The 25,970-nt window shown below is 43.2% G+C and overlaps 1 protein-coding gene across 6 annotated transcripts in view; it reads right to left on the bottom strand.

The window, feature by feature from the left end:
- The window catches only part of SH2D4A (SH2 domain containing 4A), a 50,035-nt gene that overhangs the window by 5,123 nt on the left and 18,942 nt on the right, over nucleotides 1-25,970 (bottom strand). For 5 of the 6 annotated variants that reach the window (XM_006097022.3, XM_006097021.3, XM_014462881.2 and 2 more), the window contains 4 exons: nucleotides 16,515-16,595; nucleotides 11,147-11,258; nucleotides 9,303-9,504; nucleotides 6,653-6,783 (listed from right to left, as the gene is read on the bottom strand). In XM_006097022.3, the coding sequence (XP_006097084.1) occupies nucleotides 6,653-6,783; nucleotides 9,303-9,504; nucleotides 11,147-11,258; nucleotides 16,515-16,595 (526 nt within the window). The remainder of the gene's footprint in view (nucleotides 1-6,652; nucleotides 6,784-9,302; nucleotides 9,505-11,146; nucleotides 11,259-16,514; nucleotides 16,596-25,970) is intronic. The other variant, XM_014462880.2, reaches the window with a different exon arrangement.

Genomic DNA, 25,970 nt, shown 5'->3' with positions numbered 1-25,970 from the left:
AGGCTTCGTCCTCTTCGCTTTAAGCAGGATTCTTATTCCTGAAAAGCACAGTCTCTTGGTGCATCGGATGATAAAAGCTGATAGCCAATTTGTCATGATTCCATCGGGGCATTGGGTGCACCCAGGGAGGCCGGGCTGTGGTTACTGCCAAGCAGTGAGCTTTGTGTGCCCACAAAGGGAGCTCTTGAAGGCAAAGCCAAAATCCAGTGTCAGATATTAATCACCAGGGACTCGAGCAATCTCCTCAGTATTTTTCATCCCATGATTTGCCTGGGTACGACTAAGAGTCCAGACGCAGTGGTCTCCCTCCAGCCATCGAGGCCGAGACCTGCAGGCCGCCTCCCCCTGACCAGCTCTCTCCTCGCATCTTACAAAACCAGAACCTATCGGAGGTCACAGGAGGATTTCTGTGCTGGTGAAAAGGGGGCAATTTAAAAAGCTTTCTTTTGCTTCACCAATTTTGGAAATGACCCAGCTCTCCTAGCAGCAGTCTATTTAGAGCTGAATCCAGGTGGGGTGTGGCAGAACTGCAGCGTCCAGAAGAAAGCAGGTGTCTCCATGCGGGAGCTTTCTGACAGCTCCTGGCTCTGAAGAGCCTGGGGCAGGAGCTACCACTCCTGGAAGCCTGGTCGTAACAGCTGGGGTTGAGAGGGAGCAGAGAGAAATGCCCACTCCTCTCTGCGCGAGGCCTAGGTACCCTCTAGGACAGTACTACCCAACAGGATTTTCTGTGGTGATGGAATTGTTGTCTGTGCTGTCCATGGGTAGCCACTAGCCACGTGTGGCCATGGGGCCCCTGAAGTGTGGCCAGTGTGACTGAGGGACTTAACTTTTCATTTTATTTAATTTTAATTCATTTTGATGCAAAGAGCTACATAGGGCTAATGGCTACCATATTGGACAGCACAGCTCTAAAGCCCTCTGGAGCAAAGGAGGGCTCCATGACAGGCCCAGGAGAACTAATTTTTTTCTTTCACAGAAGAGGTTAAATAGACCCGAAAGACCCGAAAGAACTCGGACATGCTGTGGCTTTGAAGTTAAATAGATCTGGACCTGACTATTGACTTTGCCACAACTAGTGGTAGAAGCCTGGAGAAGAACTTAATATCTTCTTACTCTATAAAATGGGAATAAAAATTATCTCCTTTAGCCCAGCCTGTGTGGCTTGATTCCTGGTCAGGGCACATGCCCAGGTTGTAGGCTTGATCCCCAATATGGGGCATGCAGGAGGCAGGCATACAATGATTCTCATCAATGATGTTTCATCTCTCTGTCCCTCTCCCTTCCTCTTTGAAATCAATAAAAATATATTCTAAAAAAATTACCTCCTTTAAAAGTGTTCAATATAATGCTTGGCACACATTAGGATCTCAAAAAAATTATAGCTCCAACGAAATCTCTGGCAGACAATTAGAATCACTAAGTATTACTGGATTCAAGCTAAATATATAAAAACATAATTTCCTTACACCTACAACTACCAATTATGTGGTTTTAAAAATCCCATTCAAAATAGAAATAATTACAAATACACAGGACTAAATCTAGCTTGCTTTTTAATGAAAGGTACTTGTTCTGCATGGGGAATTTACTTAACAATTTAAAATAGATATAAGGAGAGATTTACCATGTTCTTGGATGAAAAGAATACATAACATAAGATGGCAATTATCTCTTTAAATTAATCTACACATTCAATGTAATTCCACTCAAAATCTCAACAAAGGTTTTAAAACTTGACATATTGCCCTAAAAGCCATGTGAGTAAATAAAGGGGTCATTAAGACAATTTCAGAGAAGCAGGACATAGAGCCTTATTAGTAATCCCCACATACAGTGTCTTGGCATACAACAGAGATAGCATTGTAAGTCAGTGGAGAAAAGAAGGGCTATTTAATGAATGATGTTGGGACAACTGGCCACTTTCTTTGCAAAGGAATAAATTAGGATTCTACACCAAATATCATATACAAAATAAATTACAGGTGGATTGTGTATTATGCCACAAGAAAAAGCCATAAAGGAAAAACAGCTAAACTCAACCTCACTGAAGTATAAAACTTCGATGCTTCAAAATGTGCCAAAAAGTTAAAAGACAAATCACAGACTAGGAGATGAATGAGCAAGAAGGAAATCTGCCAGCGGTCAGCCTTTGGCCTCAAGCTGCCAGTCTTCCCCGAGTCTCCAGCCTGCTCGCCTATCCAGCAGATCTGGGACCCAGTGAGCCTCCACAGTCATGTGAGCCAGTTTCTTAGGAAGTGGCCCTGAGAAGAGCAACTTTAGGAAGAGCAACTACAAAGGCCCTTAGGAAGGGACAAGTGTGGTGTGTCAGCCTCAGAAGTGACACATATGGTGGAGAGCAGTGAGCAAGGTAGGAGAACGATTTGAGATGAGTCTGGAGCAGTTGTCGGGGGCAGAAGAGGTAGGCTTCTGTGGTCCATAAGGAGGAGCCTGGGTTTCACTGTAATTGACGTTTGACTACGTGGAGGATTGGGGGGCCGCAGAAGAAAGATGGAGACTGGTTAGGAGGCTGATATAAGAGGCCAGATGAGGGACTGACATAGATGATCCTTGTTATTCACATGATAAAGTCCAGAACTCTTTGCCTTTGAAGGATCTGAGCAAGATACACCGCAGTATTCCCGGCAGTCCTCCTAAATGACTATGAGTACAAGATGTCCAAATTAACTAACATTAATTTGTAGAATATATTTTTTTAAAAATCAGAAAAATACCAACTACAAAATTCCTTCACAAGGCCTTCTGCCCAAACTGCTGGGGCTTCCATGTGTTCTTCAGGATCCTGTGCTTGCACATTGTGGTAAGCTGGGCTATGAATCTGCAGGGAGGACCTTCCCCTGAGGCAGGTGGAAAAAGTGTCCAGGGAAGGAATGAGAGCATCTGACCTGGAATTAGGTCCCTGGTCTCCAACCCACTCCCGGAAGCAGCCAAGAGATGGCCAGCAAGTCTCTGCATTATTCCATCCGGGTCCCAACACCAAACTGATCCACGTGAGAGTTAGAAATTGCTGTAAGGAAAACTAACAGAATATGAAAAAGAACTTGAGAATCTTTTCAATGTGTTCTGCCCCACGTGCCACATAACCAGTGGGACCAGAAGTCCAGTGAAACGTGGGATCGATGGTCTGTAAAAAAAACTTTAGTTTTTGCTGAGGGAGAGGTAGATGTGGGGAGTCTTTGCATATTCCAGGATCTCGCTTGATCATGGGGTTTTTCATCAAGATCCTACATCTAGGAGTTCAGAGGCAATGCCCATCTCACCAACTACAAAACTGGCATCAGAGAGCATGCACCCATGGCAGGAGATTGCCAAGCCGTACACCATTTTGCTTCATTATGACCCCAAGTAGAAAAGGAGAACTGAGACAGAGATCTGGGCTCTCTGCTCTTCTCTGCCACTGCCCTGGATGTTAGGGCTCCCTGGGATTTTGTCCTGGGTCTTCTATCATTATTCTCAACTCAACTGCTGGAAATATCTCATCCCTCGTGCGTTTAGTTATGTGCTGACCACTCCAATCTGTTATCTCTAGCACTGATCCATTAATCTGCCAAATGCATATTTTCACATGACTGTCCCAAAGACATTTCAAACTCATTTTATCCCAAATGAGCTCATTATCTTCCCTCTTCTCCCCTTCCCTACGTTTCCTCAGACTCCTAGTCCCTTCTCTCATTTGACAGCAGGCCCCCTTCCGCTCAGCCCCACAAGCCAGTGACCCAGTCTCCTCATTTCCCTTGTCCTCTCTGACCCAAGCCTACCCTTACCTAAAGCTACTTAAGAGAAAAGGGTGAAAGCATGAACTTCTATGGGGTGAAAAGTTAAGTGACTGAAGCAATAACTTGGGAAGGGTAACTTATGACAATGAAAGGAAGATGGTAAGCCAATAAAGGAGAGTTTCTATTCCAATATTTCAAAACAGGGTTCCTGATAAATAAACAATCATACTTCAAAAAGATAAGCTATGATCCCTCTTTATCACAGAAATATGTGAAATTTGTCTTCCTGAAACTGAAGACAATGACTTATAGTGACTACATGGTTTTGTATTTATTATACTTACACATATTTTATTGTATATTTTATTTATTTTGCTTATGCCATGATAAATATTTGTATGAATGAAAATAAGTCAATAACAAAGCAACTAATAAGTTTTTATCCTTAGTTTCCATTGTCCTAGGAGATGTGTCGGTAAACATACTGCTTTGAGTTATGTCTGATATTTTGCTGCTGATGGGTTCTTCTAAGATTTTTATGGTTTCCTGTCTTACATTTAAGTCTTCTATCCATTTGAGTTTACTTTTGTGTATAGTGTAAGTTGGTGGTCTAGTTTCATTTTTTTTGCATGTATCTGTCCAATTTTCCCAATGCCATTTATTGAAGAGACTGTCTTGACTCCATTGCATGCTCTTGCCTCCTTTGTCAAATATTAATTGAGCATAATGGCTTGGGTCAATTTCTGGGTTCTCTGTTCTGTTCCATTGGTCTTTATATCTGTTCTTGTGCCAGTACCAGGCCATTTTGAGAACAGTGGCATTGTAATATGGCTTGATATCTGATATTGTGATCCCTCTACCTTTTTCTTTTTTCTCAAGATTTACCTGGATATTTGGTGTGTTTTTTTTTCATTCCATATACATTTTTGGAGAATTCTAGGTCTGTGAAATATGCCATTGGTATTTTAATAGGGATTGCATTGAATCTATAGATTGCTTTGGGTAGTATGGACATTTTAAGGATGTTGATTCTACCAATCCATGAACATGGTATATTCTTCCACTTGTTTATATCTACCTCTATCTCTTTTTTCAATGTCTTGTAGTTTTCTGAGTACAGGTCTTTTACCTCCTTAGTTAAGTTTATTCCTAGGTATCTTAACATCATACTCAATGGGCAATAGCTAAAACCATATCCCCTAAGAAGAGGAACAAGACAGGGATGCCCACTTTCACCACTCCTATTTGACATAGTATTGGAAGTGCCAGCCATAGCAATCAGACAAGTAGAAGAAATAGAAGGTATCCAAATTGGAAAAGAAGAAGTAATACTGTCATTATTGGCAGATGAGATGATATTGTGCAACTAATAAGTTTTTATATGTAAAACTCAAGAGTCTTATTTTTAAACCAAAGTTCTAGCTGGATTTTTAGTCCAACTGTGTCCCAGGTTCTAGCAAATAGTTTTAAATAGAACTGCCTGTTAAAGTACCAGGATTTTTCATAACATCAACCGACATTTTCATTTTCTCACTCCCTGCTGTTAAACCACCACCCTTATCATTGGGGATAAGGGCATCTTCTTCCTAATGACATAGAAACTACATAGTGGCTGATTTCCTCAGTTCTTATCTTAAAAAGGAAAATTAAAAATGCAATTTGAGACAAGTGGTGATAGCCAGGACAAATAGGTAACTGACCCGTGTTTTATTTATCTTTTGATGCTATCTTTCTCCCAATTTCTTTAAGCAAAATGGGAAGGAAGGAGGTTTACGACCTGGTCCTGGGAGGGAGGGGAGCTCACTTGGGAAGGGACACTTCCGAAAGCCTGAATCGCCAAGAACAAGTGTTTTCCAGGTTACAGCCAGCTCTGCTGTAACGTTCTAACTGCAAAAGCAGCACTTCACAGAAAGCCCACCACAAACAATTGTGTTCTTTTTGGAAGAGTTTGCCTGTTATATATTTGGGAGCTTGGTTTGTAGACATATTTACGTGTGAGATGATGCTACTTAAAAGAGAGAGGCATTAACATCATTCCAACCAAGATTGCCTTCAGGACAAACTTGCTCTGTGAGAGAACTTTATTTTTGTTTGAAGTATTTTTATTGTAGATAGAGCCACTTGGTCCAGTTTAACCACAGACTTAAGAAGCCAAACGAGGCAAAAAACAACAACAACAAAACACAACCAACAGAAACAACAACAAAAAGAAACAAAAACAACACTTCCTTTCTTTGAAATCCAAGAAACTGAGAGGTCAGTGAAATGTGAGCTGTGTAGACAGGGACTTGAATGAATCAAGTTTCTAGGGTCAAATAAAGAAATAGTTTATTAGCCAATATCTGCTCAGGTTCCAATGAACCCACTGTGCAACCTTCACTACGTATGACTGGAAACAAAGATCAAAAGCACAGAATTTTTAAGTTAAAGATCACAGTTCCTTCATGTAACAGAAGAGGAAAATGAGGCTCAGATAAACTGATTTGCTACGGAGAAGGAAGACAATTTTCTCAAAGTCACTCAACTAGTTATTGGACCGCTAACTTTCTTGGTGCCCCACCATGCCCAACGACCAGCTCAGACTCCCTCCGTGGACGGAAGGCGGTGCCATTTGATGGGAATCACAGTCAAGAGCCCTGGCACTGCTCTCTCCACCCACCTGGAGGTGTTTTCTCTGTGGTGATGAGTTAACCCACGGTGCATGCAGCGACCACCACTGCTGCCTGCTTTTTCTAAATAGTCATGGGCATGTCGCTCACTAAGAAACCTTTGAAAAACTGCCTTGAGAAGATAACTTCAAAGACTTCTTGGGCAGCCCAAACGAAAGGAAGCCTGTACTCTTCTTGCCTTGCCGGCGGGTCAGCAGTTCTATCCACCCTCAGAGGAGGTGCCTCGGAAGGGCCTTCCGCACTCACCATGGAACCAGGGGGCTATGGTGTCGGAGGTCTTCTCGTAGCCTGCTCGCAGGGGCAGCTGCTCCTCTTTAAACCACCGGATGATGTCCTCCTGGGCAGAGCTGGATGCTGTCCTTGTCACTGCCTGATTTCTGTTATTTATAGAACCATTTATCAAGTTAGACTTATCTACTTTAAAAATAATGCCTTCAAAAACATATATACAGAGTGGGACAAAAGTAGGTTTACAGTTGTAAGTATGCAAAAGAGAGTATATTCTTATATTCTTATTTATTAATTAACTGTATTATTTTCCAATGAACAACTGTAAACTTTTGCTCCAGGGAGGGGGGGAGAGAAAGAGAGAGAGAGAGGGGAATTATAGACATTTAAAGATTTAATCACATGGGCTGAGCTAATGGGAGGTTGGACATCTGCACACCGTGCCACACTCCTCAAGAGCAGAAAATAAGTCTGTCACGTGTCCTTCTAGCTCTACAGGGCTAGTCTTGGGTATGCACTACTGCTGTGTTAACACATGGATTTTAATTTATTTTTAGTATGAATTAGAAGCTCCATTAACTCCTGATTAAAACTTGAGAAAATAAGCATTAAAAAGTAAAACGCAGCCCAGCACTGTTTTCTTAGAGAGCATGCTCTTGCAAACACAATAAATCAAATGCAATAAAACAAGCTTCTTTCCTAACATTTTCATTATTCGATTTTCTCTTTTTTCTCTATCCACTCACCTCCCTGACTTGGTTTCTCCTCAAACACACTTTGAAGAGATTTAGTTCTGTTAAAAGACAGCCTGAGAAATACAAAGTTAAAGGAAGAAGAGTGTTTTGAGATTGGGAAGAGAAAGTTGAAGCCTTTGGAAATCAATTGGGTAATAGCAGAACTGAAGTTCCGTTACAAAAGTACCATTGCAATGTAATAAACATATTCCAAGTGCCACACAACAGCCCACTATTTGAACAGATTTCCATGTAAAAACAACAACTAGTTTGGATAAACTACTGGATCGTCCTTTCATGGTAAATTAACGTTATGGCTCTTTATACTTTTATGGTAACATATGCTACCATGAGTTACATGTGACATATATATCAGATGGACATACATGCATGTACATATGCATCTACATACATACAGAACATTTAGGAGAAAGGAGCCTATAATATTTGACTTCCCTGGAAGCAGACACTGTGTCACTTGAAAATACATAAATTCTCTTACTAGCTTTCAAATTAGTTTTATTTTCCTTGAGGAGTCTTTGAAGATCAAGGGAAAACTCCAAGGATAGCCGGTCTCCGTGATTTCCTGGGATGGCTCCTAGGTGACCTCGGTCACCACTGTTTAAAGCGCCAGCCCTAAAACCATCCAGTCTGGCTGCCGTACAGGAAGCGTTTCATACAAGTGTCTTAAGTTGGAAAGAATGAGCTAAATGAGCACAGCTTAAAACAAGAATTGCCCTCAGTAAAGGCCACCTTCATGGCTGTCAATCACACACACTGTGCTCTAAAAATATTGCGGGCAAGGGCACAGGTCTTTCTCCCGCCTTGGTAAAGCCTGGAGAACAGACGCGGGTACTCGCCTCCCGCCGGGGTCCGTGGCCAATGCTCCAGACCAGCTCAGGCGCTGGCCCGGGCCCCGCAGGAGCTCAGGTCTGTGTAACTTGGTCACAAAACTGCCGGGAGACCTGCTTCCTGATTACCTTCCTGGCTTTGTTGCCCATAAGAAAAAAGTCGTTCCCCAAACTGTCACTTTGTAGAAGATGGTCATTTAGTCCCAAAATGGCCCTTTCCCATTGAGTGAGCAGAAATAATTATAGAGGAAAAGGTCCACCTCATGTTACCCCTGAGGTCATACCTTACCAGGGAAAAACCTTGCCGAAAACTACTGACTACGAAGGGAAACTTTGTTTTTTTATTTTTCCACCCTCACAACAGAGGAGCATTTTCAGTTTTTATTTCCGAAGGCAAGGCTTTATAGAAAGTCCTGTTTCATTCGGTCAGTATTTGGTTTCTCCTGGTTATTTTGCATGGCATCTTTCTATATATTAGATATGAAACAAACATACATCAGTGACCACAGGAAAATAATTTTATTATCGGTTTCTGCTGTGATTTTATGGTACTTTTTTTTTAAGGAATTGTTTTGCCTAAACCCAGGAGGTAAAAGTACCATCATCAGCAATCACAGAGTTCATTCAAAAAAGGAACATTTCCAAATTCTCACTTGAGGCTGCCTACGTACCCCAGAGTGAGAATTACCACCAAACTTGAATCCTGAGCAATGAAAATGGCTCTACCGACAACATGCAAGTCAGCAAGCCCTTAGGTCCCTACTCTGATGTTCTTTCGCTACTAAGAGCGATATTGGCAATCGATGGAACGGTAGTTGTCTCCTCCTGTCCCTTCACTGGCTCACTCGCTGCCACCAGGTGGGGATGGGCTGGTGGCACAGGAAGTTAGCGAATTCAAGGTGCATCTTCACCAAGTTACTGGGTATGTTAGTTATGACAACTGTGGATGTTTTAGAGATAAGAAGGGGAGGGGTGCCAGACCAGGCATCTCAGGAAGACAGGCTTAGGGGAGAGGAGAGGCTGAACTGAGTTACTCAGCTCATTTCAACCCTTATCCTTAAAGCCATCGGCGTGACCTCTCACCTGAAAGGCTTGGGAGGGTATTCCGCTGGGTTCAGGAATTTCGGCTTGGGCGGAAGGGGGGGTCTCTTTGGTTTCAGAGGAACGCTTGGGGGGCTCTGCAGGCCCTCACTGCTCCTTCCGTTCTGGGATAACCTCTTGTAGTCTTCCCGGGCCTGCTTCGCCAAGGAGCGTCTCTTCTCATCAGCTGCTTTGGATTTTCTCACTAGAAAGACAAAAGGTCTGAGAAAGGCCCTCGCCAGCCCCCGGAGAAGGTTAGAAGAATCAGCACCACAGCTGGAGAGCAGATTCTGGCATCTGCGGGTAACAATGAGCAATCATGATCACCGCCTATTATCCAGTCAGGGCTTGCGCATTCACCACTGCCCGGTGCTCAGTGCAGAATTCTTCTTTATGTGGGAGTTCGGGGACTTTCTGAGAGAGAGAAGGAAGAGGAGGAGGAAGGGACAAGACAGAAATGTGGAACCCTTGGTTGGAGAATTTCCTGCAGGTGGCAAGCCTAAGTGATGAGTCACAGCCCGAGTGAGGATTCCAGTTGGCAGAGGGTCTTTGAATAATAAGAGGCGATAAACCCTTCACACAAATAAGAGTTCGAGCTGTCACACGTGCTCTGAGTCCTGAGCAAAAATCAAGCTGTCAGGAAGTCGTCAGTGGCTCAGGCTGTGCTGGGGGTGGTCGGGCAGGGCGGTTCACCACCAGCCACAGGCGGAGCCCACAGTGAGCTGAGCCTGTCAGCCTTCTGACCACAGACCACCATAAAGTGGGTTGGTACACATAACAGCACCCCAAGGCTGCCTCTCCCTATTGCTCTGTAAATAGAGGGTTTATTGTTTTACTTCGCTTTTGTTTAACAACATAGTATTACAGGACTGTAATGCAGGATATAACAATAATTTTTCTTGAGTATATTTACATTTCAGGCATCAGTAGTCAAATCCTGTTATGTTTGACTTCAAAGAGATGCCAAAGATGTTCCATTAGGCTAGGATTTCACCGCACACAAGCGATTGGCTCTTGCAAATGTTTTCATTTCACAAAAATTGTCCTTTGAAGGGTGTTCCTTGTAATGGAACTGAAGATCGATTCAGGATTCTCAGCATCTTGCAAACACTGCCACCCTCTTCCTCCAGCTGCCGCAGGGCTGCGCTGGCAGTTCAGGCTTCTGTGTGAGTCCAATGGAAACCCTAGTCCCATTTCAAACCTGAATTCGCCAGGCATCCTCCGCACCTCTGCTCTGCCCTCACCTGCTCTGACTTCTTCCCGGGGGGGTTACCTCTGGCCGTGCTAATTCAAAAAGATGTCAGGGTCAGTCATAGGCTTGGGAAGGATGCTAAGATATCCAGCCTGTTTCTCCTGTGCTCTTCTGATTACAAAGTTAAGATGTATTCACTGTGGAAAATTTAGAAAAATCACAGAATAATAACAAGAAGAATTCAAATATGTAATCTTGGAGCCCACCTCTCGAATGTTAACACATTAAATAGCCTTCCAGTTCTTTTCCTTTAGATACTTAGACATCTGAAAATAGAGATATCTTGCATACTATTCTATAATGCTTTTTTCTTCTCCAAGCTAAAAAAATATAAACATATTCCAAGGTCATAAAACGCCTTTTGGAAACCTGTTTTTTTTTTTTTTCCCATAGCTATATAGCATCCTATCAGGTAGACAGGTCATCATTTTGATGGCCCAAAGATGAATCGAGCACCTTTTTGCCATTCGACAATGGCTCGTCAGCCTTTCAGTAATAATGTTAAAACGTCTCTCAGTGACCTCTTTCAGTGCTTTGCAGATTGGTCATTTCATTTCGTGAACCAATCGGCTTCGAGAGGCCTCTGGGTACTCACAAGATGCCTGCCACTCCGAATCTTCCTTCCAGCTCTTATAAATCTGCTTGGTTCTTTCTTCATCTACTTGTTTTATTTCTTCATCTTGTGTTTTCTTCGTGGGTTCTTTCTTCTGATGAAAAAAAACAGAAACAAACACTAGTGAGTGAGTGTGGCAGTTTCCCTCCAGGAGGAGGGCTGTAGGCCCCAGACTCCTATCTACCGCCCCTGGCCCCAGGAGGCCACGGAGCACTGCGGGGAGAGCAGGTGCCCGCCGCACCTGGAGCCGGCTCCCGCCATCCGATTGCACATCTCCACTGCTGGGTACCAAACCTCTCTCAGGCTGGTTTCCCCAGGGACAAATTAGAAAATTCAGAATATTTCATAGGGTTTTAGTGAGGGTTAAATAATTTTTTTAAAAGTGCCTAACACAGTGTGTAACAGATAGTAAGAATTCCATAAATATTCCTTTTTCTGAGACATAGCACTTATCTGCTTTAAATGGAGTCCCCTGAAGTAGAGTGTAAATAGCATTTTATGGCCGCAGGTTAAACATTACGATTGCTGATGGCTCCACGGAATAATGGCACCGTCCTACAGCCATCTCAGCTGTTCTCCACGGGCCCTCGAACCTTGTGTCTGAAAACATGGTGCTTGCACATGGTTTAGGTGACTCAAAGGGGATTTTTTTTGTTTTAAAAAAATGCATCAAAGATATTTTTTAAAAACATCCTCTTTGCGAATGGGAAATATAAAATAAGAAACATGGAAAATATAGGAAAGAAACACAAGTCTTCCCTTAAAAAGGAATTCGGGTTTTTTTGTGGTAAAATATATGTCACATAAAGTTTACCATCTTACCACTTTTAAGTGTTCAGGTCTGTAGCATTAGGAACATTCAAGGGAATTAGTTTTTAACTAAAGAGAGACTAACACATCAAATCACTGAGGCCTAAACTGTACTTTGTTCATTTGGATCCAGCCCCTGAGGACTCATAAGAAAACTGAATTTACAACTTGGTGCACTAAAGACAAGCCGTGGTTCGCTAAGGAAGGAAACGAACTGAGAGGGGCAGGGAGGTTGTTTCATTCTCCATCGCAAAAATGATAGCGGTGTTTTTCCCTCTGTGTTTTCCTATAGAAAGGTAAAGGCTTTCTTGCTATGAAATTATTTCACTAGAATTAAAACCAAAACCTTGATGTTGTGAAACCTGTTTTTAACTATTGTGAGAAGTCATAAATCACAGTTGATGTAAAAGGTGGTAATTCATAAATGGTACTTCACCTCAAATATAACTAAACATTTGTTTATTTACTGTTTTCGTTTTTTCCTTATACTCTCTTCCTGCCTTGAGCTAAGTTCCCTTGGTTTACCAATATTATAAAAGCCAAAGAACAGCTTTTGGTATTTAAAATGACTGCATAACTTTGAGATCCCCTTACTGAAGCCGTTTACAAGCCTGCAACACAAATAAAGTGCTGCTAGCAATGTCTAAGCTTAAAAAGAAAAAAGAAAACATATCCTGAAACATAAAGTGGAGCTTTATAGTGAATAATATTGTAATTACTATCTATGGTGCCAAGTGGGTCCTTGAAATATCAGAGGAACACTTTGTAAAGTCTATGATTGTCTAACTCTTATGCTGTTCACCTCAAACTAAACCAATGTAATATTGAATGTAAACTGTAATTGAAAAATAAAATTTTTAACAAGTGGAGCTTTGTATTCCACATGTATAAAAATATTTTTAAAAATTTTATTTTTTAATATATTTTTATTGATTTCAGAGAGGAAGGAGGAGAGAGAGAGAGAGAGAGAGAGAGAGAGGAGAGAGAGAAACATCAATGATGAGAGATAATCATTGATTGGCTGCCCCCTACACGCCCCTTACTGGGGATCAAGCCCACAACCTGGGCATGTGCCCTTAACCAGAATTGAACCTGGGGCCCTTCAGTCCCCAGGCCGACGCTCTATCCACTGAGTCAAACTGGCTAGGGCTCCACATGTATATTTTTTAATTATTTAAAATTAGCCCTAGCCAGTTTGGCTCAGAGGATAGAGCATCAGCCTGCGAACTGAAGGGTCCCAGGTTTGATTCTTGTCAAGGGTTCATGACCGGATTGTAGGTTCAATCCCCAGTAGTGGGCATGCAGGAGGCAGTCCATCAATGATTCTCTCTCATCATTGATGTTTCTTTCTCTCCTTCTTCCTTCCTGTCTGAAATCAATAAAAATATATTTAAAATAAATAAATAAATTATTTAAAATTACTAGAAAAAAATGTAGTTTTAACATTAGACTATGACATCATAAATATTATTGCTTAGAAGAAGCAAAAAATTTACAAAATGAGTCTACCTAAGGGAAAATATTAAGTTAATAATGCAGATGATACTAAAATGTTTGAGCGTGCTATATTTAGTAAATCATATTCCTTTCTAATCTACAGTGTAATTATGTATGGGCACCGTGGGAAAGGAGACAAAATTAACGAGTTTACAGAGTGATGGCAGATGGGATCTGGCCCTGAACACTGTACTTACTCAAAGCAGCTAGAAAACTTAACAACTTGTCCGGAGTGTCTCTAAGAATTCCTTCAGAAAACTTTTAGCAAATCTTTACAGGTTGATCTTTACTTCCTCTATTTAGACAACTATCATTTCCTCTTTAGAAGTATTTTATTGGGAGCATGTAGGCCCAGGATGGGGCTGTGAGGCAGGCCTGGGGGAGTCAGGGTGTAGGCCCAGGATGGGGGCTGTGAGCCAGGCATGGGGGAGTCAGGGTGAAGGCCCAGGATGGGGCTGTGAGGCAGGCCTGGGGGAGTCAGGGTGAAGGCCCAGGATGGGGCTGTGAGGCAGGCATGGGAGAGTCAGGGTGAAGGACCAGGATGGGGGCTGTGAGGCAGGCATGGGGCAGTCAGGGTGAAGGCTCAGGATGGGGGCTGTGAGGCAGGCGTGGGGGAGTCAGGGTGAAGGCCCAGGATGGGGCTGTGAGGCAGGCCTGGGGGAGTCAGGGTGAAGGCCCAGGATGGGGCTGTGAGGCAGGCATGGGGGAGTCAGGGTGAAGGCTCAGGATGGGGGCTGTGAGGCAGGCATGGGGGAGTCAGGGTGAAGGCTCAGGATGGGGGCTGTGAGGCAGGCATGGGAGAGTCAGGGTGAAGGACCAGGATGGGGCCTGTGGGGTAGACAGGGTGAAGGCCCAGGATGGGGCTGTGAGCCAGGCATGGGGGAGTCAGGGTGAAGGCTCAGGATGGGGGCTGTGAGGCAGGCCTGGGGGAGTCAGGGTGAAGGACCAGGATGGGGCCTGTGGGGGAGTCAGGGTGAAGGCCCAGGATGGGGCTGTGAGGCAGGCGTGGGGGAGTCAGGGTGAAGGCCCAGGATGGGGGCTGTGAGGCAGGCGTGGGGGAGTCAGGGTGAAGGCCCAGGATGGGGCTGTGAGGCAGGCCTGGGGGAGTCGGGGTGAAGGTGGGGAGTGCAGAGGCAGCCGTGCTGAGGCTGGACGCTGGGCCAGGTGCTGGCCGAGGTGTGGAGACAGAGAGGGGCAGATCCAGCTACTAAGGCATCTCCTTCAGGAGGCCTCTCGTCCTGGCCTGCGGGCCAGTTCCTCATAAGACCCTCTCCGGACCCCTTCAGTAGGGAGGCCCTGTTTTATTACCTTTGTCCAACAGAGAAGCTTGGTACGTGACCTGCTCAGTCCTTCTCTTGGATTCTGATGTAACTTCTTAAGTGAGAGAAGGAATGAAATGGCACACGCCCTGGGCATTCTCATGAGAAGATGTGAGCACTGTGAGAGCCTGGCTGTCTCAGACCTAAAAGTGTTTGGGCACCACTGATCCAGTCCACCATCCTTATTTTAGAGACAGGAAACCTCAGGTGCAGTCTAAACACCGATGGGCCTCCAACCTCAGACCACTTCTCTTTTCCATCTAAACTCACTCTCCAGATGATCTCATCTATCATCAGGGCTTGAAATAATACCCAGACACCAAATTCCTTATATGAGGGGTCTCTGTGATTCTCAGCCCTTATCTCTCTTCTCACTTCCTGAGCTCTCTGCCATTCCTTGACCATGTCAAGTGAGCCTCTGCGCCTTCATACTTGCTGTTCCCTCTGCTGGGAACATACTTTCCCCCCATCCATCCACATAGCTCCCTCCCTTCATTTCTTCAGGTCTCTACTCCAACATCCCCTTCTCAGAGTGGCTTTCTCTGGCCATGTGTCTAAGAAACCAATTCCCACCCTCCAAGCATTCCTCTGCTCCCTTATCCTGCCTCGTTTTCCTCCACACCACTGATGACCAGCTGACTTCGTAGAAATGTTTATTGTCTGTATCCCCCTACTGGAATACAAGCTTCCTGAGGCAGGGCTTTTATCTGTTTTGCTCACTGTGTCTCCAATGCCCTTAACAGTGCCTAGCATTTGGGGAAAACTCAACAAATGGTGGAGAATAGACACAGCTCCTTTGTCTTTCTCACCTGTGCTCATTTAAAATGATTTAATGTACCCCAGGCAGCGTTACTGAAAATTTCCTTTAGATACTCTATTGCTGCTGTTTTAGAAAGAGGTACGTATTATACCTAGAGGACTATAGCTCCAAAACTTCACCATGATTTCTTGAAGTCTCGGTTGTGGGAATTATCCAAGTTCATGTATATCCCTACCAAGAAATCAGGGACTCGATCTCACTGTCCACTGGAACACAGCCCAGGAGCCTGCCTCCACCACAGCCCCCATCTCAGGCCTGTGGTCACTCGGAACCTTCTCTGTACAGCCTCATATCTGACCCTGCTTTTCCAGACTCTCTGCGGGTCAAATCCTACCACAGTTTGCAAGCACCAGCCTATGCTCATTGATTGTGAGCAGCGGATGATGCGGTTCCAGTCTAGCACAATGAGGCAGTGGGCTCGGCCTGTAGGATCACGTCTGGCCAGAAGGAGAGAGCTCTGAGTGCCCGGAGGGCCTCTGGCACAGTGGACACAGATGGTATAAGAGGCTGGTCGCCGTAAAGGGACAGGCTCATAGAAACAATGAACACATAAGGAACTTAGTCTGAAGTCACTATTTTTGCCAAGTCTGTGCCTCATTTATCTCTCGCTGAAGTCAGTCTTCCCACAGTGTTTGCAGCAGCCCAGGCTATCACCTCGTGTTAGACCTTCGTCAGGAGTCTAGCGGCTCTGTCTTGGCATCTGTTCCTTCCATGACACTCAAGACACCTTCAACTCCAGATAAAACAGCAAAGATGAATAGCGAGGCTCACACGCTTTTAAAGACAGATTTCACCTACTCTGCTTAAATTCATTGCTGCATGAGACTAATATAGCAATTTGTGAAACATTAGTGGAAATGGCGATGCATTTAGCCCCCTGAAGATGGAACGTAAATTCCTTTACCTGGTGAAATCCATATGCCTTCATACGATTGATAGAATCTGCCAACATTTGTTGAATATTTCTTGAGGAACTGGAGGGTGACTAAAAATTAAATGAAACATATTTTTATACCGTTTAGAGCTGCAATGCAGTTTCAGAAAAGAATCTGTTAATGTTTCCCTCCTTTCAATGTGCCCTAACGCTGCCCCCACCCTCACAGCTGGACCCACCAGATTCCCACCAACACCTGAGTTCCTGAGCCAATTCCGACGGAGGCAGTGGGGATGTGCAGCCTCAGCCCCCCACTCAGTGGGGCTTAGCAATCAGTTGTTACCCAGAGCCAGGTGCTGGTGGTTAGCTCATGACAAGCAGGTTTGCGTGGCTTGCTCCCAGTGGGCACTGGGGTCCCTGGGATGACTTCTAGATGTCAACATTACTGCTTTTATAAATTTTTATATATATAAAAGACTAATATACTAAATTTCCATCCAGGTAATGACAACATGTAGTAATGCCCTGCTTCCTCTCCCTAGCAACTAGCTTCCTTGGAGTTTCTTTAGCCCAGGTACACAACTTGCTTTATAGCCAGGCGGAAACATTTTACACTGTAACCAAATGTCTGTGAAGCATTTTCCCCTGCCTCATCTCATTTGATCCTCACAGAAGTCCTGGAGTACGTAGATAGGAGACTCGGTGGAATCCTATTTTCTTTTCATTAGCCAGAAAATGGAGATTTAGAAAGCTTAGAAACTTGACCCAACTGAAAAGAAGAAATGATGGACCTTGAAAATGACTTCAGGTTTTCTCACTGCGCAGAATATAGTCAAACACTACTGCAATTAAATATTTTACTCTTTATTCTCCCTGTGTGATCTACAATAATAATTTGCTTCATGTTGATATTTACTGCTATGTTGCTGACAATTACCTGAAAGAGAAGTTGGGGTGCTTCAGTGGGCTGGAAAAAGTTTAGCTAAATCAGAAAGCAGGTCTAATTAAGCAAGTTTATTCTATCTATCTATCTATCTATCTATCTATCTATCTATATAAATAAAAGGCTAAGTTGACTCGCACATGCATGATACATATAAAGCTCTTGATGGCGGCAGTCACATGTGTGTATTTTGATCTGTCATTGTTGATCATGAATTTGGTTGACACTTCTAATATAGAGAAAGGGTGAATAGCAATATTAAAATATTTCTTCTAATTAATTTCCTTTCAATGTGCATGAATTCATGCACCAGGCCACTAGTATATATTTTTTTTATTGATTTCAGAGAGGAAAAGAGAGATAGAAACACCAATGATGAGAATCATTGATCGGCTGCCTCCTGCACGCCCCGCACTGGGGATCAAGCCCACAACCCATGCCCTGACTGGGAATCAAACTGTGACCTCTTGGTTCATAGGTTGATGCTCAACCACTGAGCCATGCTGGCCTGGCTCAACATTACTTTTTAATCTAAACTCTCTTTTTCCTCTCTTAATCCCTGCTCTACCCATGCCCTGCTTTAGGTCAGACTAGGGAAATGCTTAGTCTCTGCCATTTAACTGCATATGCCTTGCTCCCTATCTAAGACTGGAGGCATGCCTGGAATACCAGTCTGGTGCCTGGGCACCCTGCCCACTTTCCCTGCCTTATCACATTCCTCCCTCCCTTTCTCCTGACCCTGTTACCCAGCCTGGTATCTGGGTTTCTGCTAATCTAGATGGATTTCCCAAGAGGCAGTTCCTGCTAGTAGGGTTCCCAGATCCACTGTCTGGATTCCCTGATGTTATTCCTACCAGCCACGTGCCAACCTCTCTGGCATTGTGACTAAGCTGGCATATAGCACCAGGTGCCTCTTAAAACCAGGTCAGGTACACAGGCCCCTATCACCCAGTCCCTGGCTTGAGTGCAAAGTCTGGGTCAAGTCCAAGATGGGACTGTATAGCCCAATATAGCCACCCACACCCCATATTACCATGACGTTGTGCCTTGTGCCTGAGGACTCATGGCTAACTTTCGGGATAGATCAGAAATTGCATATTTTCAGCAAAAGGTTGGTACCAAGAAGCAGCATGGAGCACAGAGCGTACTTTAGATACTTACTATGCTATGTAATACACCTGTACGGCTACCTCAATTTCGCCCCTTTTTTCGCAGTAGCTGGCATGTGTGCTCAGGCACAGGCAGCCACCCGGTGCGCCCATGTGAGTAAGGTACCTTCAATACAGTGAAGGTGGTAACTGGTATTTTCCACTTCTATTTGGGTCCTAGAACCTCCTTCACACATGCACCCAGCCCCCTGCCCCCCCCCCCCCCCCCGCCTTCGTTTGGGCTGGAATCGAGATGGCGGTCACACTAATACTAACGACAAGCAGAGCCACCAAAAGCCTGAGTCCCTGGGTGACTGAGCCCTTCTGAACCAGAACCCCATCCTGGATGTTTTAAGGGAGAAAGAGTCATTCTATTGGGTTTTAACCATTGCCTTTCTGGTCGATTTGTGAGACAAGTTTAGTCTGTATTAGCTGGTAAAGCTGGTACAATTGCTGGTGGCACACTTGTCCAGCTCTCGGCTGAGAGACTATGAATCATGGGCAGTGCTATTGATGCTAATTCCACTAGTGGCTACTGGTCACTGGAGGCCGGCTATGACCGGGCACTGTGTTAGTGACGTAGTATTACTTTTACTTCTGGCAACATCTCTGACGGATGGGCAGCATCATGCCCAATCTTCAGATGAGAAAGTGAGTCTCAGAGGAGTGGAGTAGCTTACTGAGCTCACACAGCTGGCTGGTGCCAGAGTTTATGCTTTTTCCACTATGTCAACATTTTCCCACTATGATAGGAAAATAAGTTGCAGGTTAGAGATTTCTTATGCTTATTACTTGGCAAAGTAATGAATCCTATAGGTTTCACAATGGCTACTTACATACTGTCTCACTTTTTCTTATTTTAATATTATAAAAAATACATAGCTGCTCTGTATCTAAAACAGAAGAGTACAGTATCCAGTTCCTCTATTTGTGAACAGGTTAGAACTGTTCTGCCAGGTTTTGTGTAAGTCCGTCTGTTCACAAGTCCAGGATAGCTTTGGAGGGCTCATTCTTGCAGTCCCTGAATAGGTCTCCATTATAAGGAATGTGAGCTTTAGATACAGGCTCACCTTCCCTTTCCTGACATAGGACTTGTGGGATATCGCCATTTTGCAAAAAGGATCAGTTTCTTTTATGTTGAAAATCTTCCTTAAGAACTGTAATAATGCTCTGACCACACTAGCTGCACTCAGAGCCTCTCCATCGTTTGGTTCCGAAGGATCTGGGCCTGTGCAACTAGTAGAACTTTGGACCAAGGTTTGGTCAGCCGCACCTCCACCATGCTCAGCCTTTCCATTGCTGAGCAAACTGTTAGCTGTTTCCTGAATTAGCATCAGGCTCATAGGCATCTGGCACTGCTCTTCTAACCCATTTTTCCAAAGTGTTGTCTGTTTCAGTTCTTCCCCATCACTTGGCAGTTACAGCCATCTGCATGGGTACAACACTTTAAACCTATTGTATGAGTTATTCTTTGTCCCTTGGAATTATCCCTTCAACATTGTTTTCTTGCTACTTGCTTTTTCCTTATTATCTTATTTTTCTCTTTTGTTTCATATTCCTTTTCTTACTAGCACTTTCAATATACTCATTGCGTTTGCACCTATCAGGTATGAAGGGCTATTAATATTCTTAAAATAACTCAAAAGTAAGCACAGACACATGAACCAGACAATGGAAAGGATGTGGTGTTGTGGTGCCAGGGACTAAAGGGACCACCGTGACCATCAGCACCATCTACTGGTGGCAGTCAGAGTTGGCATCCTTTCTTTGAAGTTTTAGGTTTTGGTTTTAGTTACCAAAGCTGGTTCTTGGGTAGAAGAGTTTTAGCCTAAATAATTGATTAGTTTAACAACCAGACCAGAGATCGATATTTCTATTCAAGGGCATCCATATGTCTAAAACATATTGTAAATTCTGAAACTATTCACACATGCTAAGAACCCCATTTTTAAAAATACTAGTTTTCAAGGTGAAAGAAGAACTGCCATTATTTTAAAGTGTTCAAATAATATGATGAACTTAATCAGGACTTGTATAGCACAGGTTCATTCAGGTACACTTACATCCTAGTTAATATGTTTGCTCCCTTTAGCGCCATGTGTTTTAACCAAGGTCACCTCTCCGAGAAAGGTTGTTTCCCCAGGTGGGGATCTTTCCCTGAGGTTAGGGAGGGGATACAACCCCTTAATTGGGTGCCAGGCGGGTAATTAAGCTACATGGTCTTTACTCCCTGGAATGGAGATGAGAAACACCTTACAGGATTGAAATCGGCTGGTATAAATACGGATGTAATAAGACAATAAATGTCAGATCCTCATCAGTTCCTGACCAGAACTCCGACCAGAACTTTGGCTGGAGATCCTGGCTATAGGTCCTGACTAGGCTGCTGACCAACTGAAGGCTGTCTTCGTGTCATTCCTTCTTCGCCGACTCCGTCCACACCTATAATATGATGAACTTAATCAGGACTTGTATAGCACAGGTTCATTCAGGTACACTTACATGTGTTACAAATCCCTGCAATACACCAAGTACAATGAAATAGGCCGAAAATCGTGTAATAGAAAAGAGGTTTCCTGTATTAAAAAGCAGCCAGATTAGTGGCTCAAGGGTGATCATTTATGACACCAATACCGAAGGGAGACAGCCTCAGGAGTACCGCTGCCTCTCTGAGCATCCCCAGAGGAGGGATGAAGAGGCTTCTTGGAGAAGGTGCCATGCCACCTCTGAAGCTTCCACAGGAAGCTGTATTCCAGGGAATATGCTCTTCAGTTGTTCCTATTTAGAACACAAGAAAGGGAGGCAAACTACCCATCTACCTATATCATTCTTGCTTACAAAGTACTTTCAAGCCCAATACGTCATTGGACCTTCATATCAACCCCATAAAGGGGTCAAACAGGTATTTTCCCTTCACCAAAAAGGCAGAGTGACGTAATAGGTAGAAAAGCAGCGACGGAACCCCATGTCCTCCCCATGTCTACAGCTTGCTCCTTCAGCAGGGTGTCCCAGAGAACATATATCTGCCTTCATGCATGCAGGCCACTGCAGTCACCTCCCATCTGCCACATTACAGAGACTTCCGCAACTGCTGAAACTCTATGGGCAGAGTTAAAGCAATCTTATCTGCTTCATATTTGCTTTATTTAAAGATAAAAACTATATTGCTGCAATGAACATGGGCATTGTTCGCAATAGCCAAGACATGGAAGTAACCTAAGTGTCCTTCGATGGATGGTTAGATAAAGACGATGTGATATATATATTAGAATACTACTCAGCCATAAAAAAATGAAATACTGCCACCTGTGACAACATGGATGGATCTTGAAAATTACGCTAAGTGAAGTAAGTCAGATGGAAAAGGACAGGAAATGTATGATTTCATTCACATGTGGGATATAAAACAAAACAATAAACAAAAAACCAAACTCATAGATACAGACAACAGGATGGTGGTTACCAGAGGGGAAGAGAGAGGATGAAGAGGGGGAAGGGGATCAAATATAGGATGATGGAAGGAGATTAAACTTAGGATGGTGAGCACACAGTAGAGCACACACAGATGTCATATGATAAAGTTGTACACCTGAAATTTATATAATGTTATTAACCAATTAATTTAATAATAAATTGCCGTAACCGGTTTGGCTCAGTGGATAGAGCGTCGGCCTGCGGACTGAAAGGTCCCAGGTTCGATTCCGGTCAAGGGCATGTACCTTGGTTGTGGGCACATACCCAGTGGGGAGTGTGCAGGAGGCAGCTGATCGATGTTTCTCTGTCATCGATGTTTCTAACTCTCTATCTCTCTCCCTTCCTCTCTGTAAAAAATCAATAAAATATATATATATATATATAAAAATAAATTAAAAACTTCCACATAATATTTATGCAAAAACTCCAAAAAATAAAGAGAAAACTTGAAAGCCAATGGCATCAGGGGCTAGTGGATATCCTCCAGACACCGAGTCAGAATATGGCCCCTCTAATCAGTGCAGACCCAACTAAAGCTGGGAGTAGAGCCCATCCATATTGGCCAAAGGATGGATGTGTGTATATGTGTGTGTGTGTGTGTGTGTGTGTGTGTGTGTGTGTGTGTGTGTATAATTACCTTAAACTTAGAAGTATGGCAAATCAAATTGACATAAACAGTTGGGTTATCAAAAGATGCTGCTAGCAACATTGATAGCTGGCAACATCAATATTAAATGGTTATAAATTATATTCCCCATAGAAACTCTGTGCAGTATGAGGATCTATTCTAATTACACTTTTAAAACTGGTTTGAAAAAATAGTTCATTCTGGTCACTAAGTTAATGTTTACTCTATTTAAAAGTAGGGCTATGCAATCAGACCAATGCCAAGCACCTTTAACCCCAAGTAAACCAGAAAGTTCCCATAAATAGAACATTATTAACACTCAGTTTTTACTGTGAGGATGAAAAAGTAAAATCAAGAGTTTACTTTTGCCAACAAATGATTAGGTTAAGTATTTACTCACTCTGTCCTTAAAAACCTCTTAAATCCATGGTGTTCCTTAATAGGCTGAAGGTTCCTTAATAACCTCCCGGGCAAAGACCTTGTTGGCTTAATTCACTGACATCTCAAGTCTCCACAAACACAGCAGGGACTGGCAGTTAGTAAAGCCTCAGTAAGTATTTGTTGAATGGGTGAACACATTATAGATTCGTGAAGCACTTTCTCAATCACTAAAAGAAATCCCAGTCTAGTTTTAATACTAATCAAGATAGACTGAATTCAAATTTACCTGAAAATTGATGGCTTATAGCTCACCCATTCTGCTAACCAGGTCACTGGACCAATTAGATCATTCTATTCCCCGCCATTGTAAATGAAAGAGGAAATTCCCAGTGATGACTATAATATTCAGCTTTTGAACATACCGGGAGTTAGCTTTTTTCTTTATAAAATAATGGGAGAGTCAGAATAATGGAACTGCGCTTTGATAAAGTTACAAAGAAAAATAATAGAGAGAGAGTGGAGGTATTTTCCTAAGGCCAACTAGACTAACAAGATGAAAAACGGGACAATCAGTTCTACTGCTGAAAACACAGCACACAGTCCCTGTGGGATGCTTTTGCTGAAACACGAGTTAGGACAACAGAGACCCTAGGGAGTCCTTTCCCTGTTTCTCTAGCAAAATCTCTGCACAGAGACTACTGGATCGCCCGACTTAAAAGTACAGCAGACTCTAATACGATGTGTACTCTGATGGCACACCTTTAAATAATACACTATTTGAGCTTATTTTGAGCAGATTAAAGCACAGAATGGCCACACTAGATGAACAGCCATCCACTTTCATCACACCTTCCCCCTACAGCTCCTCAAAGCACTGTGCCCACTGCAGAACTGGGCAGTACATCCCCAGAAAATGCAATAATGCAGAACTGATAAGGGCTGTTCAGGCAAAGCCTTTCAGATAGAGGAGAGTTTCAAAGGCTGCTCTTACATTCTCACCAGGGAGATCCCTGATGTATGATCCATGAAAAAGAAGAAGAGCAAGGGAAAGAGAGTAATTATTAGATATAAAGTATTAGTATAAATAAAGGACTGTTAAGAGAATAGACAAGGCGTCTTAAACGCATGATTGATTTTGGAAGTTTTGACACAATGGAAAATAGGAACCTAACTATAAATAATGATAGAAAAAAATATATCAGACATAATACTTTACATAACAATTTTATGTATATTATTTCATTTCATTCTTACATTCAAACCAGTGATATGTAGCCACCGTAACCTCCATTTTTTAGAGATCGAATGGCTGACTCCCAGTAGTCAACAGGACTCCGTGTCTCCTAACTCAGGATTCCATCTGTTTTCCCCAGAACACTACCTCTAGTGAGCTGGATAAGTGAATGATGGCAAATATCACTTGCAGTCATACAAAATGAAGTGTGTCATCAACTTCATAATGTACAACTCTCAAGACTGGAAATGTTTTCCTCTTCTGTAATTTATGTTAAGCTTTTCATGCAGCATCCTGTTTATAAAAACACAACCGTTTAAATGACTTTTAAGGCCCAGGATTTAAAAATATATCTTGTGTAAAATTTTATCTTACAAACTACCACAAAATTCGATTACCGTTACACAGAACTACATGGTAATTGTGTTAGTCTCTGGTTATGGCTGTCCTCTTGAATTAACAAAATGAGCACAATTAATTCCTCATCTCTTTTTACCCGGTATAGGCAATACTTTATATCTCGAAAAAATAATATTGGCGTGCTTCCTGCATGTATTGTGGAAGGGAATATACAAACGGCAAACAGTTACTGGTTTGGGATTATTCCTTTTTTCTCATATTCAACTCAAAATTCTAGTTTGCATTTCAGGAACACATTTCTCATCCTGCTTACAGTGGGCGTCCTTACTCTAAGTGTGAGCCCACCTCCCTTTCAGGGACTGGCAGTGTGGCTCTCTACAGATGAGAGCCAGGCTACCCCAGGATGTTCCTCCAGGCCAGGCAAGGGCATCTATCTGGGGTGGGGCAGGCTTCTCCACCTTGCCTACTCACCGTGGTTTCATATGCACTTCTTTTTAAAAAAATATATTTTTATTTATTTCAGGGAGGAAGGAAGAGGAAGAGAGAGAGAGAAACATCAATGATGAGAGAGAATCATTGATCGGCTGCCTCTTGCACGCCCCCTACTGGGGATTGAGCCTGAAACCTGGGCATATATAGGCCCTTGACCAGAATCAAACCTGGGACCCTCCAGTCCACAGGCTGACGCTCTATCCATTGAGCCAAACTGGCTAGGGCCATACTCACTTCTAATTAAATCACCTAAGGGTCTGGGCTCTAATACTGCTTTTCATCCTTTACAGAAAGTGCAAGTCACCTCAACCCCCAAACTTTGGTTGCTATGCTAGAGCACCTGGAGATGAATAAGAGTCCAAACACACAATTCAGCATATTCTTTTCTTTTCTTTCAGAGAAGTGGTCTGATCTTAGTATCTGGTTTCTGAGTCTCTCCTTTATGAAGGCAGAAACCCAAAACCTGCTTTTAGGGAACTGTCGGTGTCTGAGTAGACAGCAGCTAAACTGTGGTCTCAAGGGCAAGCTAAGTGGAAGTGTCTCCTTATGTCTGAAAATCATTTGATGGGTTGCTCCTTCACTGCTACCTACGAATGGGAACAGAATGCTATGAATTAGAATAACACAAGTATATTTGAAAACCACCATGGTTTCAATGTCAAGTTTACAAGCAAAATGTACATTTTAGTGGCGAGATTTTGTTATCAGTTGTTATAGTGAAATGACAGACTTAAAAGCTGGTGTAAGAGCCTTGTGGCAGTGTGTGCAGTGTGTGTGTGTGTGTGTGTGTGTGTGTGTGTGTACGGTAGGGGTGAGAAAGGCTCAC

Source organism: Myotis lucifugus, unplaced genomic scaffold, assembly GCF_000147115.1.
Source record: "Myotis lucifugus unplaced genomic scaffold, Myoluc2.0 scaffold_194, whole genome shotgun sequence".
NCBI classification, from domain to species: domain Eukaryota; kingdom Metazoa; phylum Chordata; class Mammalia; order Chiroptera; family Vespertilionidae; genus Myotis; species Myotis lucifugus.
This window is presented reverse-complemented; position numbering and strand designations above follow the sequence as displayed.